The sequence below is a fragment of the Ostrinia furnacalis genome, unplaced genomic scaffold (genome assembly GCF_004193835.3).
Source record: "Ostrinia furnacalis isolate ACB-3 unplaced genomic scaffold, ASM419383v2 OfSCF7680, whole genome shotgun sequence".
NCBI classification, from domain to species: Eukaryota; Metazoa; Arthropoda; class Insecta; order Lepidoptera; family Crambidae; genus Ostrinia; species Ostrinia furnacalis.
Window position 1 is genome coordinate 852788 of NW_021137919.1, and position 22486 is coordinate 875273.

Genomic DNA, 22486 nt, shown 5'->3' on the forward strand with positions numbered 1-22486 from the left:
AAAACGCTATTTATTGGCAGTCTCTGTCCCACCCTACTCTGGCCGACTGCGCAAACCTCATGAAATCCTCGCAAACATGCTGCATAATACACGCGGTACATCTACCTAATGAGTGGAAACGAGACCGCAACACGCCCAGTGTGCACGCTAGAGTGAGCCGGCAGATGTTGGGTGCAAATGCGCATCACAGCAGAGAGGGACAGCGCGATTTTGGGTGTTAAGCGAAGAGAGGGAGGGGCGAGACTGCTCCGCCGGTCGTATTGGTGCATTATTGAAGCCGCACGCCCTTTGGGCTGCGAAAGGCGCGGGGCGCGGGGGGGTGTTTGCCGGCCACTTGTGAGCCTTTCCGACGTCACACCAATTTCGAATTTCGAACGGCCATCTTAGACCGTTTTCGGTTTTTCGCGCCGAGTGCAATGACCGCGGAGTGAAGGATGCTCTTTTCGAAGTGACCAAAGACACCGTAGTGACGTTCAGTTTTTGACCATAAACAAAGTTTCAAAAGTTCAGTGATGGATTAGAAACTTCGCTGATTGGAGAAGCGTGTGATTGGCAGGTTGGTTGTGAATTTGGATATTTTTTAGAGAGATCTCTTTTCATTTTTATGGTACAAACTTGACTCTACCTATAATTTTATACCTAATAATAAAAAAATATTTTAAAACCTAAATCTATTACCGTCCTACCGATTTAGCCTAGGTTATATGAAGGTAGGTACTTCATGTTTAATGATTAAGGAAGTAAAGCCACAGAATAAGTAATAGTACAGGTACAGAAGGATTACTCCGCAAGACGATTTAAATAAATGCAAGTCTTGCTACGACGCGATACAGTGGAATTCAGCTCGCACAGCATTACGTACCTACAATTTTATTCACCTACAAGTTTTGTCTCTTTCTATCGCGTGCCTCTGAACTTTTCTTACGCTGTTAGGGTTGCTGTCTAGTGAAAAAATAATTAATCTTATTTGTAATGAGGTACGTACGTAGGTAAGTATTACTGTTATTTTACCTTTGTAAAAATAACATTTCAAATATACCTACTTAGGATTAAAAAAAACTTATTTTATTACAATGTCTTCATTGATACCTATTTTAACACAAGACCAATAAATTAAACATACTATTACAGAAAAAAAAGAAGAATCCTATACTATCCTAAGAATTATTGATTAAAGACATGGCCAACATACCTTTCATCATCATTCTTTGGGAAGCGAAAAAAAAGATAAATCCGGTAGATTTCTTTTCGAATTTAAACACCCGAACGCCGCACAATATTTCTTTCTCTTTATGTCCATTTTTAAATAATATTTCGATCATAGAATTAGGTACATACTACAACGCACGCCAGCGTCCTGACGGGCGCGCGCTGACACTCGACTGATATAATACCCGCCGGCGGGGCGCTTCGCTGTAGGTAATTATCGGATATACCGCGCGGAGTGAGCCAGGCCTGGTCCCCCCCCCCCCCCCCCCCTTCCACATTTCTAATGGCTTGTATAAATATTTTCACATACTTATCGTCAGAAATAACAAATCAAAATTTCACATATTGTTAGAATTAACAAATCAAAATTTTATACGTAGGTACGTACCTAGCTAGACTCATTATTTCTCATAAATATTTCGGGTAAGTAATATCGTCAATTTCACACAATTCATTTATTCTAAATGTATATTTTCGTTTTTAAATTTATTAAACCCTTAATCATTATTAAAATATCCTAACTCAATCCATAAAACCTTATCCCGAAATAGGGGACATGAGTTCACGAACTTAGAATCAGAGCAAAATTTTATCACGAAACAGGATCCAAACAAGAGGTCCACAGAACAATTAATATTAAAAAAAGTTCAAACTATATAACTATAATTTATGTATTAACTTACTGTCAAAAGACCAAAGTTTAGCATACAAAAGCTTTCATACTGATATCATGCTTGGTTATTTTTAAATAAAATGTTAAAGTCGTAAGTGCCTTAATATACCGAAGTAGGGGGCACTTACCTTATTACGAGTAATTCGTTACTATTTTAAACGTTATTATAAAAAAAATCAATCACTGCAACTAAGTATAAGCAAGGTTTTTTTAGTTCTATTACCTACCAAAACATACTAATCAATAATGTGTCATAATTAGTACAAAAAAAAACTAATAAAAAAACAGTAACCAATTTAGGAAAAGCTTCAATTATTAAAGTTTTTTAATTATCTAAACATATAACCATTCTCTCAACATTTCAAAAGCTGTTTTCAGCAAAAAAGTAAACTTGTTCATAAGTTTTGTATCGTTGCCGTTAATTTATCATTGAGTGCCTTTCTCTACTTTTGGAGTGGGTTGTTGATGTCCATTATGACTCATTCAAATACAGCCTGAGTTTTAATTGCATTTAACAGCTCTTCAAACAGTCACGATGATTTTCTAGTTAAATAATACAAAGAAACCTAAGTGTCGTTAGGTACCTTTCCAACTAGGATCTCAGAGATTCTAACGTTTTAACCATTAGCCCACGGAAGGGCACCACTACCGCTACCACTACATAATAACACAATAAAATATATAACTTTTACATTTTATTAGAAAAACCTAGTTTTTGTCTTTCCAAAGAAAAGACTTCAACGCATTACAACTGTAAATATCATCACTTAGAACTCTTTCAGTTAAAATCGTAAGCATAATAAGACCCACGCAACTATTTTATTCAATAAGGATACCTATATAAATTATAAATATAAATAAATACGAGCTTACTAACAACAAAATAAATAAATAATAACAGAGGAAAAACAACGAAAAACAGACTTCTAAGCAATGTTGGATAAATATAAATAAATGAACTCTTGACTGAATTGTTTTAGAAAGCCCCCTATTTCGATTCGATTCAAAAGCGTTAAAAGTGCTCATTGAAGCCCGTATCGACGATCTTAAATATGAAAAAAACTCTGCAAAGAAAACGTAGGGAATAGTAGGAATACAGTCATACATTATTATAACAATATTAGCATTAAATAAATAAAAAAATATGTCTTAATGAGTACTTCGAATACGGTACGATTACGTACGATTAAAATTAATCGAGATTCTTAAAAACAAAAGCAATCCCACCAAAAACATTTTCATTTAAAACTAGCTTTCCGCCCGCGGCTTCGCCCGCGTGGAATTTTGTCTGTCACAGAAAAACAATATTGCGCGCGTATTTGCTCACCGTTTAGACCTACCCTGGACTACGACAAACATTTTAAAACCAAAATCAGCTCAATTGGCCCAGCCGTACTCGAGTTTTAATCAGACTAACGAACATCAATTCATTTTTATTTATATAGATACTAGCTGACCCGGCGAACTCTGTTCCGCTTTAAAGGCAATACTAAGCCATCGCAATTTTTACTTATTTGCTCACCGTTTAGACCTACCCTGAACTATGACAAACATTTTAAAACCAAAATCAGCTCAATTGACCCAGCCGTTCTCGAGTTTTAATCAGACTAACGAACAACGATTCATTTTTATTTATATAGATTGCCAAGACGAACCGTATGGCTGTGAAAAAGTTGTCAGATTTACACACCCTAACTCTACACTTTAATAGTCAAAATATGGCATTACCATTTCGTTAGGTCTAAAACCAATTTTCAACCGTTTTATTATTTGTGATAGGAGAAACACTTTTACCACCCGTCAAATTAACATTGTTAACACTTCCGCACGAAATTACTACTCACTATTATTGAAAAGCAACATTATACGCCAATAACAAATAATTGCAACACGGATCATTGAATTCCGATCTCACTAACAGCGCAAAATCTTAACACTTTCGCAAGCGTTCGGCTTAAAAGTATTAACTACTAAGTACTTCCGCAAGCAGAGCTTTTATGAAAAGGCGATATATTTGCAAACAGCTCCTGGCTACCATCCTATTATGGGGCACGGCTACCGGAAGCCGGACAAAGCCGGGCGGCGAGCGAAGCTTGTGACGAAGAAAGTGAGATAATCTGAGATTTGCGGAGAATGTTCCGGTTTTGTAATGATCAAAGGCAGCGGCCATTCTCAGGAAACGATCATGATGTAGTTTACGCACTAATACGTTTTTAAATAGCATATATCGCATTTTATTTGTTATTTTAATGGCAAAGCGTTTCTAATGCTCATAAACTTTAGTAGATTTTTGATGAGGTATAAAAATAAACCTCTCTATGTGAAGAAGTGTTAAAAATACTTTTTATCCAAATTGAAGTGTTTTTGCAAGCTACTGGGCTCTTCTAACTAATATAATACTAATAAGAATATTATATGTCTGGATGTCTGGATGTTAACATATTTGTTACTCTTGCACGCAAAAACTACTGAAAGAATTTTGATGAAACTTTACAGTATATCTTGATATAGGCTATAAATTATGATTTTATGTGACAAACTAAATTTCACGCGGGTGAAGTCGCGGGCAAAAGCTAGTGTCTAAAAAGGCAATCAAAAAACGAACTGTATCAAGTTTATCCCATTGCAAAATAACCACACTAACATCAAATTAAATCTGACCAGCGAACCGAATGGAAAAGGGGTGACCCCTCAGTGTAACATTATAAAATTTTAACGCCCCCGACAATCAAATTATTAACACCTATCAGAAAGCAGACAAATACAAATGCCTAGAGAATCGCGGCGATTTAGCAAGCATAAAGGAGCGACGAACAATCCCCTCCCGGGTAATGAACACCTGACCCCAGGTGTCTCTTGTCCTCCGACACCCTCTTAGAGGGCAGGAGGGATGGGGCAGTCGACAATCGATAAAAAGAGCTATTAAACCATTATTGAAACATCCTTAATTCTTGCACACAAATACTTACCTACTCTACATGAAAATACTTAAGTGACTATTAAGTATGTATGTATATGTTTACTCTATTATGACCGCGAAACTACTTACGTCTAACAGAAAACAAAACGCCTACTACTATTACTAGAACTCTACCTCATCCATCACAAAGGACATCTCCGTACGAAGCATGTTTGCTAGAAATTAAATATTGTACCACAACACAATGCACTGCAAATTTCTTCCTGTCTGTCTTGAGATATTCCTGCCTGAACCTATGAAATATCTATAAATCACAAGAAAAGAGGTGCCTAAATAAATTATTCCGTAGAGAAAACATACAACATTCTAGAGATCAACTTACCCATTATTGACTTGACACTTCACTGCTCTGAAAATGGTTTGTGCTAAAAGTGTCGACACAATTTTTACTTCTCCATCTTACGGCCGGTTCACACATGTCTCCGTTTTACTGTTACATTCCGTTTTACACAATATTCTGTATACAGTGTCATGTGTGAAGTCGCTCATACAACTACACTCGCGAGCAAAACTATGGAATCACTTACATGAAGTTGTTTCCACGCGATCTTGTGTACTAACGAATTTGTAAGTAACAAAAAAAGTGGCACCATTTTAAAGAATAAACTTTTACCTTTAAATTGATACCAAATTCATTTAAATCACACCTCTATTTAAAAAGATATCGCGGCTGATGTGAAGAAGTAAGGAAAAAGACATGTATCAACTGTTTGATACGTCGCGAGTTGCGGCCCATTTACCCCCTATAAAAGCACGTGTTTTCAGATTTTTGCTTTCACACGTTGATCCATACACATCTCAGCTTCTTTTGACACTTTAGCTGGGATTCTACACCTTCAGAAGCAGCACAAATCCTTGCACTATGCAAGAAGGGCTCAGCCAGCGGGCTGTCGCATGTCAGCTCCACATAAGCCAGTCCTGGGTTTCGAAAGTTTTAAGAAGCTTTCAGGAGACTAGTGGCTTTATCCCGAGACCAAGTTCTGAACAGTGCCAGTGCACATCGCAGAAGGATGACCGTTTTTTCATGTCAACCTCTCTATGAAATCGTAATTTAACTGGTATCGACGTCTAGCAAGAGCTCAGAAATGTTCGCTTATATCTTAGACGAGCTGTCCACACGCTAACAGCTATCCTACGAACATTTCTGAGCTCTTGCTGGACGTCGATACCACTCAAATGATGATTTCATAGAGAGGTTGACATGAAAAAACGGTCATCCCTCTGCGATATGCACCGGCGCTGTTCAGAACTTGGTCTCGGGATAAAGCCACCAGTCTCCCGAAAGCGTCTTAAAACTTTCGAAACCCAGGACTGGCTTATGTGGAGCTGACGTGCGACAGCCCGCTGGCTGAGCCCTTCTTGCAATAGTGCAACGATTTGTGCTGCTTCTGAAGGTGTAGAATCCCAGGTAAAGTGTCAAAAAAGCGGAGATGTGTATGGATCAACGTGTGAAAGCAAAAATCCGAAAACTCGTGTTTTTGTAGGGGGTAAGTAGGCCGCAACTCGCGACGTATAAAACAGTTGATACATGTCTTTTTCCTTACTTCTTCACATCAGCCGGGATATCTTTTTAAATACCGGTGTGATTTAAATGAATTTGATATCAATTTAAAGGTAAAAGTTTAATCTTTAAAATGGTGCCACTTTTTTTGTTACTTACAAATTCGTTAGTACACAAGATCGCGTGGAAACAACTTTATGTAAGTGATTCCATAGTTTTGCTCGCGAGTGTACATACGCCATCGACGACAAAAAACGTACAGGATAAAACGGAACAGTAAAACGGGGACATGTGTGAACCGGCGTTAGATCGAAAGTTTGAAAATGACAACCTGACGAAAATTTATTTCCTCATCAAACTGTTGAAGAGGAAGCCTATGTTCGAAGGCGAACCCAAAGGCTGCTATAGACAGATCAAACCACCACCACTTTTGACACTACATCGACAAAGGCTTGTTACACATGTTACGACACTACTTAGTAGGTATTAGTTATGAAATTAGCCGTCGTCACCTCTGCCTCCGCATTATCCTCGGAGGGGACGTCACTGGAGGGACACACGCCCTCTGGTTATTGAGCGGAACTAATGTCATTGTCAAGGAAAATACGTAGATAGACTTAGCTGAAGACGGAGAGTGAGTTGCCTCGAGGATTATAAGGTGTAATCCTTGGATTGTTAGCAAGTTGTGACATAAATCTCCCCTGAGTAACTACATATTTAAAGAATGATATCTCGTGAAATGAACTGAACTTAAGTAGATCTGTTATGTTGGGAAACACTTCTGGGTTTCAAGAGATAGGAAACTGGGATAGAAAGAATCTTATATGAGAAAAAAATACAAAATGATAAAGTGAAGCCACGTTGTGTATCGATTCCCAGTTTGGTTAGAACATGATCATCTGAAAATTATTTCTTGATTCGGAAGGTAGTACTCGCTAAACCGTTAATAAGGCGGCTTTAAAGCCTGATATCAGGATTGATTAGGACGTCAATTTGAACACACGATGGAAAAAGACAGAAATCCAATCCTTTTAGCACTTTGCTTGCTTGATCTTTGGAGTTGTAAACAATGAAACTCCTAAATATCTTTTTAGGAAGCTTAATTGAAAAAACTCGGACTCTGTTTACACTCTAGAGGTTGATCTTGGAAGCTCTCCATACCACAGCATAAAACCGCAACTTTTAGAAAGCTTTAGCTAGCTACGAAGTGCTGGAATGATATTCGACCACCCATTAGACAAACTAAATCCTATCCTATTGTTTAAGTTTTACAGATAAAAGTTAGCTGACGATAAAAATCGACCATAATAAGATAACTACCGACCTTTTATAAGGAGCGTTTCAAAATGAAAGTAAGCACACGCGAGCTAAGTACCTAGGTACTTACAAAAGATATTCATCAATTCAAATTAGAATTGTCCCTCGACAACCCACCATAATTGTAAATATTTACCGTTTCTTAATCTAAATCCTCCGATTTCTGGCCCATAGCAAGTCAAACACGCGCTCGCGCTCCCCCCAGCGCGGTGGTTGCAAATATTTGCGGCGCGTAATTGGCGCGGGTTCGACTCCCGCGGTTGACTCGCGACAGATTGCGTGTGCTCGCTCGGGAATTACAAGCATCCAATATTTAGGTTCAAAGCGATTATCGGGATTAACAGGGTGTAAGTATGTATGTGTTGATTAGAATTGCTTTAATCGATGGGTAAGCACATAATAAGTGCATTTACAGGAAAATATACCAATTCAATTTTGGTAAAAATTACAAACTCCTCAAATATGTATATGGTACACCGTTCTATTCATAAATAAATAAATAGTCTAATGATAAAGATTATCGTAATAAAAAGTTGTCCGTTCTACTGAAATGTTCTAGTATTCTGTAGAATGTAATCGTAGAATGTGATTATTAAACTGTACTGTTAATAGGATTTGAATATGGACTAACTTATTTATAAACAGCTTTTTACAATAATAGCGGAGCTCCACCTTGCTCTACACTCTGTCTTTAGTTATCTTGAGTTTTGATCCTTGACAAAATAAATTCTCTAAGACAAGTACCTCGTTACATACAGTTAAACATGATCCACATCTATAAAGTCGCTTAATTAAAATGCTAAATCAGAAAACTAAATCGAAAAATAAATGCATGAGACGTACCTACTTAATACATTTTAACTAAGAGGGAACAATTTCCTGCTTGTAAATATTTATCGTGCATTTCGCTAAGCGTTACAAATGTCATTCATAAACGGCGCACCCCATGACGAAAATCCGTAATAAACAATCTCTACCACAATAATATTTCAATTACCGCCGCGGCCGAACGCGCCATTTCCTATGCGGTCCTTATTATTTCTATTTGGGAGAACCAGCGTAAGCTGGCCTCTACAACTGCCTTGAAATAAGGACAGCTTTAGGGGCGCTTTCCACCAAAGAGACGAGGCGATATAGCGAGCAGGTTATTATCACTAAAACGGAGTGGAACTCTGCTTGTTTCCACTGAAGCTAAGTGGAGACGAGACAATGACATGTTAACTAACGAAATTATTCTATTGGTTGTAAATCATGTTTGGTCTATGTTTTTGTGGAAAACCGCCCTTCGGATACTCAACTAAAATGCGGATAGCGAGGTCATAGCTGAGTTTGGAAACTGTCCTTTCTTTACATAGAAAACAAAGTTGCTCTCTGCTGTCTGTTCGCTTAGATCTTTAAGACTACGTAACTGATTTTATAATGCAGTTTTCAGCAATAGATAGAGAAATCCAAGAGGAAGGTTTATGGCATCCGTAAGATGCTTCCTCTTGGATGGCGGGTCGCTAGTTTTAAAATACATAGATTTGCTTGAAAATAGACAGGCTTTAACTTCTTTTAGCTCGACGTCGCTCACTGTCGTTTCCTACAACTTATGTGTATCAGCAAGCTTAGTTAAGGGAAGTTCAAGATACAGTGGGGGGTAGTAATGACTCCTGTCAAACCAACACGCGGTTTATAGGATTGGGAGAGAGAGGGAAGATTGGCGCGGCGCGTCGGAGAGGGACAGGAGAGGCCTGTTGACGGCAGTCTATGACAGGTCGCGCGCTCTAATGATCGGATTTGCGCTTAGGGTTGACACTTTAGTTTGCAAACATCACTAAGTATTAAAAGAAATGGTGAACTTGACGTTATAACTATGTATTTGTATCTGTATCAAACAAGAACAACAAGGGGAAAATCTGACGGAAATTTAAACAATCGGTGTATCTTATTTAGAACCAGTGAACAGAATTGGTCGCACGGTAAATTAAAGGTCGTGTTACTATATTAGTATAGCTACATATTTTCTTATTTAAAGATTTATTTACTTTTACTATAAACACACATTACTTATTTCGTAGCCTTACTGAAACTACTTTTCTTTTCTTCTTTGAACTTTGCCTAATTTCCGCCGATCTAGAATCGAGACGCAAAAACTATAATATTTTGAAAAGTTTTCTAGTTCTTCTAGTTCATTATTAACTAACAAATAAGTAATGTACTTCTCATCAAAGTCACTTATTTTGAAATCATATTTTGTAAAACTTTTTTGTGACTCTCATGTTTACCCTCATCCCCATGGGCCAGCCCTATCGTTGATCCCTTAAATAGTCCTGTAATGGGGTCTTGGGATGACAGATGTCACCGGCTCGCGCCGCCTCGACTGCCGGTTGCCGAATACTTCGCGCCCTATGATTTTGAATGATAACCGCAGAAAAACTGTACGAAAAAACCTTCGATAAGTGTCTTTTGGTACGTAAAGTACGATTTTTATGGTTAAATGGTTTTGACGAATAAATTGGCCATTGAGATTTGAGAGACGATTTTAAGTCGACTGTCTAGATGAGATGATGTCTTTTAAATGTCATTCTGGTTGAATAGGTATGATTGTACACAAAAAATAATAAAATACACAATAAAAAGAGTGATTAAAGTATATTTTAGACCATATTTTACCTAAAAAACAATGTCTATATCGCGAATACCTAAGCACCAGCAAAATACAACTTTTATCAACAGGGAAATCATTATTTTTGTATTTAAACAATTATTATGCATAAAAGATGTAGGTACGTAAGATTCTATGGAGTCTTTTGATATTAGCTAGATTAAGCAAGTTGTTAGACCATAATGAAATGAAAATGCTTTTCGCAAACACTGATGTCAGTTTTTGATTCATAATTAATTACAACGGTCTCAGGGGCAGCCAAGTATGAAAATGCACGAGATTAAACATGCAAAGTGCATCTAATAACTTAACCCAACATGTCTAATATCATTAATCCCATCAGATGTAGAGATCCTCGACTCCATCATACACTCTACATCCCAAAATAAACCTTAATCTCTTCCCAACAAGCTACAAAATAATTCAACTTTGAAAGGAGAAAAGAAATTCCGCCTTATGAGAAAATGATTTTTATTCTTATAATAACAGCGCTGAATTTCCTTTGTAAATAAGTTCAATGGTGCTCCAGTTGCTTACGGAGGAGTGGACTCGTGAATTGTTTTAAATTAGTCTGCAGTCAATTTTAGACTTTAAGAATATTGGCATAAGGTGGAATTTAGCTGGGAAACGATAACGGATTACAATAGGGGTAGCCGCCACAAAGTTTAGACTTCCTGATTGATTTAGAGTAAACGGTATTTTATTAAAAAGCGAAGGGATTAGTATTGGATTATAATGATACAGGATACACCACTAGGTATCCGGGTTTGTTGATATTGCTCTGTGTTTATTCACTTCGAATCCGTGACCAGTATAGCCAATAAAGAAAAAAAGTTCTACTCGCGCACTATTCAGTGTCATTTCTTGACATATTAATTCTAATTTTCTACCTCTCTTCCCTTCATATCGGCTTCCCTTTTTCACTATAATTTCTATTGTCTAACGAATGCTTTCTTAAAAAAAAAACAGGGTGGAAACGATAAGTAATTTCACTCAATTACTTCCAAACCATACAAAATATCGAAAAACTGGGTACAGATCCTGATAATGCTTCACGAGCTCTTTCAAACGGTATGAATAATAGGTTACAGAATAAAATGGATCTATCCGAAAATTCAATATTTCTAGCTTCCATACCCATACTAAATGTATGCCCGCCGCACAATATTAGAAGTTTTACTATTGTGCGGCATGGCAATAAGTTTTGTGTAAAAGCTTACATGAGCCAACATTGCACTTTGTACCAATAAGGTATTTTTGATTCCGAAAAAGGATGTAACAACTCTATGGCGTACAATAGTAGTCCAGTCCAGCGTCCTGTGCGCAATCTCGTGTATCAATGCTGAGCCGGATCCGATGCGGTGCGATGGGCGCTAATTACGATATTGAGATGACAGATAGGCGATAGGCGATTGTTCCAAGATGGCGGGGGGATAACACTTTGACACTTCAAGGGGCGAGAGATGGTAATGGGAGTGATAGCTCGTGATGCTTTAGATTGATGGGTTTTTCTTTACGTCAATGCATTACGTTAATAATCTTCCTATGTAAATCAGATAAAAAACTTGATCTTTTATTGTGTAGGAGAGTGTTAAAGCTCAAAAATGGACAGTGTTAATAGTGTAATTCGTCATAGTTTCTTCTAGTAATTTCAAAGTATTTAATTTAACCTTTTTCTGTGCTACAAATTATGAACGGTAAATTAATTGAATATTTCATTAAAGGATTTTTTACTACTTAAGAAATTTTATATTATATGAGTTAAATGACTATTACTCTTAAACTAATGTATCTTAACCGTTATAGTTTTCCTTGAAAGTTCATGAAAAGTAGTATCCTCATTTTAAAAGTAGGTAGGGGAGCCACCCTAAAAAAAATTTTTTTCGAAATTTTATTTTACTGTTTTGTCGGCTTGATTAATATACATACCTCCACAAAATGACAACTCCCTAGTGCCAATAGTTTCCAAGCAAAACCACGGACAGACAGACAGACAGACAGACATATCGAAACTATAAGGATTCCTTGTCAGGACTACGGAACCCTAAAAAATTCGTTATTAATTCCCCTAAAGCATTCAACATTACAATACAAGTAAGCGCGGAGTAGGATGATGCATTAAAAAACCTAATTAAATATCAAATAGACTGAACTTTCGTAGAGTTTCGTAGCAACTCTCGTAGCGAGATCATCCCCCGTAGCTATTGTCTGTACTGAAGTTTCCTAGCGTCTTCGTAGTGAGACTGTTTTTCGTAGCAATTCGTAGCTACATTGTATTTTTAATTAGATAGCTGGTTTTGAGAGCAACAAAAATTAGTAGGTTACGTAGCTAATATTATCTAGAAATGTTTTTGGAATGATCGTGATTCAGTTTTCATTACAGAGTTCTTATTTGCCTTTTAATATTTATAACTAGGATTTATATTAATGATCTTCTTTATTCTAGAGAAAAAATTGTGTTAGCCACATTATTGTAATAAACTGGTTATCTAGCTTTAAAAACAGGTTTCCTCCAGGTGTATTACATATTGACTGACATAAATCGTTCCTTCATTGCCACACCTATGGCTACCTATACCTATGGCGATTATCAATCGCTCGTCAATATATCAGAAATCCCACACGCCGCCGCAAGCGTGAGAGGGCGAGAGGGTTGTCATCGCTGCTCCCTCAACCACTACCTCCAGACATTCCTCACAGCAATTAACGGGACACAATGCACTCGCAGCATGTGCCCCAGAGCAGTGTTGTAGAATGTCCCGGTTTGTGAGAAAAGTCTCGTCTATGGGGTCCGGGACGAACCGAGCTAGTTTACATTACATTGCATCTACAGATGAGACCTATTTACACAATTAGGAACTCACAGACGAGCGAAAGTACATCGGCGACTACTTGCGACATCGATACTTCGTCGATAATCACCGACGATAGACTTATATTCAAATTAGATGACCGACGCCGACTTAAGTCGCAAGCAGTCGCCGACATAATGTCGCTATTCTGTGAGGTCTCTAATAAATAAACTGTGACAAGTGACATTTGTTTTCGAGGTTTAATTTTTCGAGGGTTTTTTTTTTTTAAATGAACATTGAACAACACTATTTAGTTTTTTTCGTTGATTACGTTTTAGTTAGATCCATAGGTATTGTTTCAAAATTATTACTTGCTTCAAAAGAACACCGACCATTTTCACTCTCAATCACCATTTCATCGTTCGACCCTACAACACTAGTCACACACCCGGTTTTACTTTAACCCGCCGTATGCTCGTGTGGCCTCGAATAGTTGTAATTGGGCGGGTGTTTTGGACCCTATTGTTTTTTGAATGCCGAGTGGGCCTCTGTAGTTTAGGGTTGACTTCGAGTGATTGCTGAAGGGAAAATATTGTTCCAATTAAAAATGGGACTGTGTATTGCGGGTGACACTTTTTAGAGACAGGAATTAATTTGCAAATAAAAACCTTGGCATTTTTAGTAGTAATTCTAAGAGGGTGAACATACTGCACCAATTTAAGATGCTAAATTATGAAATTGATAGATCAAAGGTCATAAAAATCAGTTCATAAAAGTCAAACTTGAAATGATAGTATTTTGAAATTATTATGATACACAGCAAACGTTTGAAATAAACGAATACTCTAGCGAAGTAGGTACTCTATCAAAAATATTACATGGAAGCTTTTCAAAACAGGCAATCAGCATACCCTGTTTAAATACTTTCCATTCTTTGATCCGATTCGAATCAAAACTTTAAATTATTACAAGTGCCGACTGGAATCGAACCCGGGCCCTCGCCAGGTGTACGCGATGTTGTGCCAACAGTGCGCGCGCACAATAAGTACAACTTTTGTTTGCGAGTGTATTGTTCTTATTAATTGTTAGAGCTCTTGAAGTTGGCGAACAATTTCATTTGTTGTTTAATTTAACATAATGCAGGCATTTCTTTCTAAATGGAATGCGGGATCATGTGAAAGTAAACGCATTGCAAAAAAAGTATACTTAAGTGAGTATGCAAGTTGATGATAAAGTTTAAGTCCGTTTGATTTATCGCCAAAATGGTCCAAGTTATCCGACAATTTTAACATATCGTTTCAAGTTTTTCAGTATGATTAGTGTTTCAGAGACTCCTAAGACTAAAATCAAATCGGTCCTTGGTGTACTTACCTAAACTTTTACCGAATAATACTACAATTCACTAAACGGTCGCTTTAAGTCAATACTCGCGGCAAAACTACTCCTTTTAATTAACACGCATAATCCCACACTACCCGCCGACATCATTAAATACACCCCTGCGGAGCCGCGGACAATGCGGAGCTCCTCCACAATGGCGTTTGTCAGACTACCGTCACAAACACCACGCACCAATTTACTTAAAACACGCAATCGCTTTGTGGAGACTCACAATGCGCGAGATATTGCGGGTAGACGCTCGGTAAGTTGGGAAACGCCTATACGTATTGAGGTGTCAGTCATTTTCAATAAATATTCTGCTGTAAATAAAAATAGTGCACCACGATACCGAAAATTAATCATTTAAAAAATTGAAAATTGAAGATCCTAAAGTTCACAATAAAATATCACAAAAGAATTTTTGTTGAAATCATGGCCATATTACGGGACTATTCCCACCTCTCGTACCCACCTCTGCAAGTCTTGTGTAGCCAGCATCTACTTCAGCTTGACAGCCAACCCAACCAGTGAAGGTCAAGTTTGTCCCGGGGGAAAGTAAACTGTCATTGAACCCGCAACGAAATTAATCAGAAGAACATAGACCATATTCCTAACTACCTTCTCTTCATTTCAGATGTGAAAAGAGAGTCATCATGCAGCCGTTCCAGTCAGCCACGCGGCCCGATGGCCCCCGCGAGTCCTCCCCCGAGCGGGCCAAGTCCCCCGACACCCCCACCGCCCCGGTCCTCAACTTCTCCATCGCCCGTCTCATGGAACCCGACAGGAAGAAGTCCGTCTCTCCAGAACCTCCCCCACCTCCAGGATTCTTGTCTTACGGAGCTCATCTCCTAGATTCTGCATTCAAACAGTACATCCCAGCTGCGAGAAGGCAGCTCGTCTCTCATTATCCCTTACTATACTACGGACCAGATCTGGTATCGTTGACTTATGCCCACCAGCTCCACTTGCCCCGGCCCCCGCCACCGACGTCGCCAGTGCAGCGGCCGCCGAGCCCTAGGGCTCCTGCCGCTGATCACGCTGTCTCGTCAACGACCGGTCCAACCACATCACCTGCTAAGAACAAGAGCTTCGCTTGCGGAGATTGTGGGAAAGTATTCAATGCGCATTACAACTTGACGAGGCACATGCCGGTCCACACGGGAGCCAGACCCTTCGTGTGCAAGATCTGCGGGAAGGGCTTCAGACAAGCCTCGACTTTGTGCCGGCATAAAATTATACACACATCTGAGAAACCACATAAATGCCTGACTTGCGGTAAAGCCTTCAATCGGTCTTCCACTTTGAACACCCACGCGAGGATCCACGCAGGTTACAAGCCCTTTGTCTGCGAGTTCTGCGGGAAAGGATTCCACCAGAAGGGCAATTACAAGAACCACCGGCTCACCCACAGCGGGGAAAAAGCTTACAAGTGCAACATTTGTAATAAAGCATTCCACCAGATTTACAATCTGACGTTCCACATGCACACCCATAATGAAAGGAAGCCGTTTACATGCAGCATCTGTGCTAAAGGTTTTTGTAGGAACTTCGATTTAAAGAAGCATACAAGAAAACTCCATTTAGGAGCTGGAGGGTCTAACAATGATTCCTCTTTGGACACGCAAGACGAATCTACTCAAGAGGCGACCACCAGTCCCTCAGAGGAGGCCAGCAGAGCAGCTTTCAGGCCGTTCCTTGGGGCTGCGTACCCCAGGATCCTAGACCCCGCGAGGATGACCGCTCCCAACACCTTCTTCTCCAAACTGTTGTGACCCAACGGATACTTCAATAACTTTGGAGACTCAAATGAGTGAATTGCTGAAGGATTTGACAGTTGAAAGATACTCGTGGTAACTTATAGCTAATGACTTTGTAAATACGTCATGTTAAGTAGTGAATTTGCCGTTGGATGTTGATATGAGCCGTCCGCATTTTGATGCGATTACGTATACGATTGAGTTAGGTAAATTTGGTCATTATACTAATTTTAGAATATAAACAACAGTATACCCAATTGTTATTGCGAAGATTATCTAATGAATAGAATTAAAGCTTGACCAGCTATGGGATACAAAAATAATTGTGTTATATGGATGTCATTTTGCTTGTACTTATCTTGCCTGTATTATTCTGCTATTGGTATGTTAAAATGATCTCCAAATAAGTAAATGTTTATGATGTAATTGAATAATAGTGATTTGCCGATAGATTGACTGGGGTGTAAGGGTTTAAATCATGTCAATAGATAGTATATTTTAAGATTTAGGAAACGAAATAAGTAGTCATTCGAATACTGTAGATTTAAGAATATTTAACAATGTAAATAATGTACATATTATAATCAGACTTTGTTTACATAGTTTATTTGTGCTCTATGCATGACTTCATGTTCAAACGGAAATAACTAGTAAAAAAGGTAAAAAATACGAAACTATTTATTCCAATTGCTATTTTCGTGAAAATATAGTTTTGGCAACTTACCTAATATGTAACTAGGTATTTTGATCCAATAATGTTCTCATTCCTCAAATAAATATTGTAATGATCAGTTTCAGTAATTTAAATGTCTGTAAACGATAAAGAATAATGTTAAGTGTTCCATGGATATAGTGTATAATATAATTTAAACACACAAATAATATCGATAGAGTCGGTAATGTGTCGTGGATTTGTGATATTTTAGATGTAAATAAGATGTTATTATTTCAAACGCAATATTGAGTGTAATTGAATATACTTACTATCCTATTTGTTGACCTTCATTTACCTGATTTTAGGTCTATTCGATTCGGAATATGGTAGAGTTCCTGTATGATCTTTGGAACAGATCCTCAACAGTAGATCTCTAATTATTTGGTAACTAATTTCCAAACGTAGGTATACGTGTAACTTCCTAGAGGGATTTAAGCATTAAACTAGCGTTGTGGGTCAGTACAAACACGACTAAGTCAGATGAACGCCAAGAAGCAACAAAAGACCTGGCGTCCCGCATTATGTAGAGCTGTAGAAGCGATTCTTAACAAACTAACTGTAAAGACTATTCCAGGTCAAATCTAAACTAAATTAGCAACCACTCAAAACTCTAGAATTAATGAAAATGCGGTACATCATAAAAACTTTATTGTGTGGTGTGGACTACAGTCTACACTCGACCACGAATGAAAAGTGGCACATAAGTTACTTAATAAAACTAAAAATAATTTCTTCCGCAAAAAAATGCATCGCTTCTCAAAAGCGGAGTATTTTGAACCTCCAATTACAATCGGAGTCGCAGCTTTGTTCCGTTGACTCCGCGGCGCTGCGCAAGAGTGCCATTGTGCGCGCGTTTTGTGACGTCAAATTATAACCTTGACCCGCCCTGCACTTTGACACGATGGTTCTCAAAGTTTACGAACAAATTCGTAAACTTATAGATATTATAAAAATATCTTAAGTTACAATTTACCTACAGTGGTCGCTTTAAACAGACGGTAGAGACAACAGAATATTAAGCACTAGTTGTAGGTAATTACATATTGTTATTTTTTGTCTCATTATCAATTTATCTTCCGGGTTCGATTTCCGGGTGAGAAACAAAAACTTTTTGTAAAAAATTGATGAAAAACCTTCAATGGGTTAGTTAAATTACGAGTAAGGCCCAGAACAGACGGTGAAACGCAACTGCAACGAAACTGCAACTTTCTGATGATTCTTATGAATGAAACTGAAACTGAAAGTTTCACACTGGTCGCGTCATGTGTGGTCTCTCAACGGACGCTATGGCAGAAACTTAGATACAACTCAAAAATAGCTAGCAGTTGCAGTTTCGTTGCAGTTGCGTTTCACTGTCTGTTCTGGGCCTAAATGCACACTTATGTAGAGTTTCAGACGATTACCTATAAAGAGTATTGAAATAGTTATACTTTTTAAATGAAACAATTAACAATTGTATCATTAATATTGTATTATAAAAATTGTACTAACTATCATTTCATCAATTAATATTCTGTATCTTTCAATTATTGTAATGCCCATGCGGCGGAACACAGCTGATCTATTACAAACATTTTATGACCTGACTTATGTATTTACCAGTGATTTCACAATAAAAACAATTTGAATTTGAATTTGAAAAAAAAGCTTAAAATGAGATATATACGTATTTGAAGAGGTTATGTAATTTTAAAAGACGAGAGAGAGATTAGAGCATCTGATTATATTCGACTCTAGGATTCTTGTGTACATGTTGAGAACCACTTGGTAACAGCAGCAACTGCCAAAACGCCAGTAACCCGAGCCCCGATAATTATCGGCCGCTATTTATACTAAATAATAGCGAAAATATCGCGCTGCGCTTTTGAGCCGCACGCGCATTCACGGCCGGAAGTCGGCCATATTGTTTCCGACGACAATGGCGGCCGAGATTCGAATGGCTTAATTAAACGGTTCAAATGGCGACCGTTAGACCTGCCTTTTGTCGTGTGGGTGTGAGACTTTTTTGGTTAATTTACATATCGACTCCAGCTAAGTAGTTATTAAATTGATAATGTGAATTGCACACCAGTACACTTTATTATGAGCAAAGCATTTATACAAACCTAATCAAATTTTAATACTACAAAATAAACTTTTCTTTTTTGTATTAATAAAGAAAATTCCCATTTCTGTTGCCTCTAGCTCCGTTTTCCGCTAACCTCAATCTAAAAACTGGTATTAAATCTTTGAAACAAAAGACTCTACACTTCCATTACCAATGGTTTTTACGAAGATTGTTTGTGACAAGTAGATAATTTGATAGGGTTTTATTTTTTAAACAAAGGTACGGAAACTAAAAACCAAATTCTCGTTCAGTAAGAAATCTCGACTAAGAATATTTTTCATCGTCCACTGTTGAACTACCTATATCTCCTCAAATTGGTGCACTACACGTCAGACATTAGGGATCAGGCTTGACAGGAGGCTGTGCGTGACATACCATGGCAGCCGCCCTCGCGACGGGTGACAAGACGACAATTAGGTATGTATGCAGATTGGGAGTCAACGAGATGTTATATGAACTGATATATGTATTATGTACATATTTCTCCTTAAAAGTTGCATCCTAGTTGAACTCTGGTTTAAATTGTCATTTAGTATAAAAATGTCATTTTATTCCAGTGTTCATCCCGGGTGTAACTTTTTATTAATAAGGGGGATTGTGTACAGTACTATTTATTGCGCAATTAACATATTGAGATGTAATAATAAAGAAAATCCGTTCTTATTGATGACGTTAAACTCAATCCAATTAAGTAACCACTCAATCGGCTGATCATCTATGGTGATCGGGTTCGAGTCCTAGATACCCAGTATTTCGAGATTTTTATAGATAGTTTCACAACAAAAAGAAATGACGACAACTTTGTCAAAATCAAAACGATAAAGCATCTAAACAGACGCGCCAATCCTTTGAAACCTAAACTCGCTCACCACTCAATCATAACATCCCTAAACAATAAAATATCAATCAGCCCGTGAGCGACGAGAGCTGAGGGCCACTCGGAGCATATTGCGCGAGTTTTTTCACTCCGCCTGGCGAGGGGAGGACACAATAAAATAATTCTGCGAACGCTTGACGCGGCCCCGGGCCGGCAAAGAGTAAGTGTACAGAAAGAGTACTGAATAATGCCTAAAAAGTGGGAATCATCAAGGTAAAGCAGTTGGTTGACGACAAGAGGGTAGCGACGAAGAAGAATAAGAAAAGCAGTTATCTATCGACCGCAACATATTGAGGTGCTGCTTCCGCCCACGAAACTTCGAAGAGTTGTAGTTTATTAATAAAACACTACATTTACTCAATAAACTACTAACTACAAACTTTGTGTTTCTAAAGTTGGAAACGCGCGTACTCAACAAATTATTATAGATAGGCGAGATGAATAGGGTTCCGGCTATAAAATAACCATGTTAGTTTCTTAGTTATTAACAAAATCTTCATATATTTTAGAACTCTATTTCAATCATTACCTACTAAAAATAGAATTCTGGTTGGTTTTGAATTTGTTATGTGCGTGTGTCCGATAAGTGCATACGTTTAGTAAAGACCTTTTAGACATACCTCTATAAATCATTAAAAATACTGACATGTCTCTCAAATAATCCACATCGTAGGTAGAAACTCTGCCCTCATATTCACTGTTAGTCTATGTGTGTGATTATGAACATTTCCTTGGGTCGCGTTTTATACGATTTGCTCATTGGAGTGCAGTTAACATAATGTTTATTGCCCGCTACAGTTAACCGTTGCTGTTTATTACTTAACCGGCCGAGGGTGATTGTTTTTGACGTGAGCTTTAATAATCATAGAGCGTACCTACACTTCATTTGGGGGACGAGGTTGTTGAAACAAGTATCATTATTAATTTATTTTTTTGGTACAATTATTTTCAATTTGTTTTATGGTTACGTTCAGAGTACATACAAAAGTTTTATTTTATTATTTCAATAATTTGTTTTGTGTTATAGTATTGAAAGCAATATTATGTAAAGCAATGTTAATTATGTCTACAGATTTCGTTAGGCAAGTAACTAAGCAGTACAATAAAAGTATTTATCCTTAACGAAATTAATTACAATACCTACACAGTTCGCAGTTAAACAAATGAAATTCAAATGATCTTTGCATAATAAGAATGAGCGTATCTGATCTTTAAGAATTTTATTCTTGATCTGTCACAGACTTATTGCCCAACTTTGGGCTATTTGACATTGTTGATCAATAGAATTGAGTCAGATCACAAGTAGGTAATGAAGTAGGTCACATGAAAGGGGAGGCCTATGTTCAGCAGTGGACGTCCTATGGCTGAGATGATGATGATGAAGACATGAAGGCTTGGAAAATGAAACAAAGGTTTGGAAAGGAAATGAAAAGTGTAGTAGAAAACATACCTGGAACTACTATCGCTCTACGCCATTTGATAAAACCAGGCCTGTTCATCTCCGCGAGTTTACATCGAAAACAAAACACGCACGATGGCCCCCTACAGGATTACTATTCGACAAGGCCTCACATACGAGCGAACATTGACTCACGCACGCGTATTCTTGTGTATGATGGAAAAAATAAAGAAAATGGTGTACTAAATACTGTGCAGTATTTAACTGCCTAAATAATAATAAAAAACACAGAATGTACTTTTTTAAGTTGCCTGAAGACACTGAGAGGTAAATAAGTAGTTAATATTATTCATGATAACTCATGCTAAATCATGTATTTCCTCCGCCATTTTCTGCATTTTGGCATCTCACGTCACATCATTTTACCAAAGTCAGCCCTATAGCTTCGGCGCAGTACCGATCACTGACGTTTGTCAACAAAATGGTGCTTAACTCTTGAGACAAGCTAAATTACACCATATTGTTAATGACATTGAGCATATTTTTTTTTTAAATATCTTCGCGAAGTAAAACTTCTGTACGTAGTACTTATTATTATTCTGTGATAAAACCTCATTCACTCTATCAACCCTAAGACTATAGCACCGTAATATCGATCACTCTACGTCTCTACATATTCCGCAGTCCATCTTGTGAACGCAAACAACTTGCTCCGCGCCGTCGAACTTTGCCGAGAAGTTTCAGAGTTAGAGCCGTGTGTAAGGTACATAATATACCATATAAATACATAGACTAGGCACATACTATGAGTACATAGTACGGTCGAGAAGGCTCGTGCATTTCCCATCAATGAGTATCGTGAGAGGCTGCACACCTGGGAGTTGGCGGGAATATTCTGATGAGATTTATAGCGAAGGATAAAGGCAATAATATGAATGGTAAGTTTCTTTTTGCAGATTATTTGGCTTTGGCTGACTGTCCAAGACTACCTTCTACATATTTTCATAAAAAGTGATTTAGTATTTTATACGTAGAAACAGTAAAACTCAAATCCATATGAATTTGGATGAAAACGTTCCAAAAACTCTGACTACAAATAAAAGAGTCAGTAGGGATATAGTCCATAGTGAAA

General features: G+C 37.8%; 1 protein-coding gene across 1 annotated transcript; it reads left to right on the forward strand.

Annotated features, from left to right (window-relative positions):
- Nucleotides 1–382: 382 nt before the first annotated feature.
- Nucleotides 383–16521, forward strand: LOC114365906 (fez family zinc finger protein erm). The gene is made up of 2 exons (XM_028322616.1): nucleotides 383–556; nucleotides 15134–16521. The coding sequence occupies exon 2, from the start codon at nucleotides 15153–15155 to the stop codon at nucleotides 16269–16271; it is 1119 nt and encodes a 372-aa protein (XP_028178417.1). The 5' UTR covers nucleotides 383–556; nucleotides 15134–15152; the 3' UTR covers nucleotides 16272–16521.
- The last annotated feature ends 5965 nt before the right edge of the window (nucleotides 16522–22486 follow it).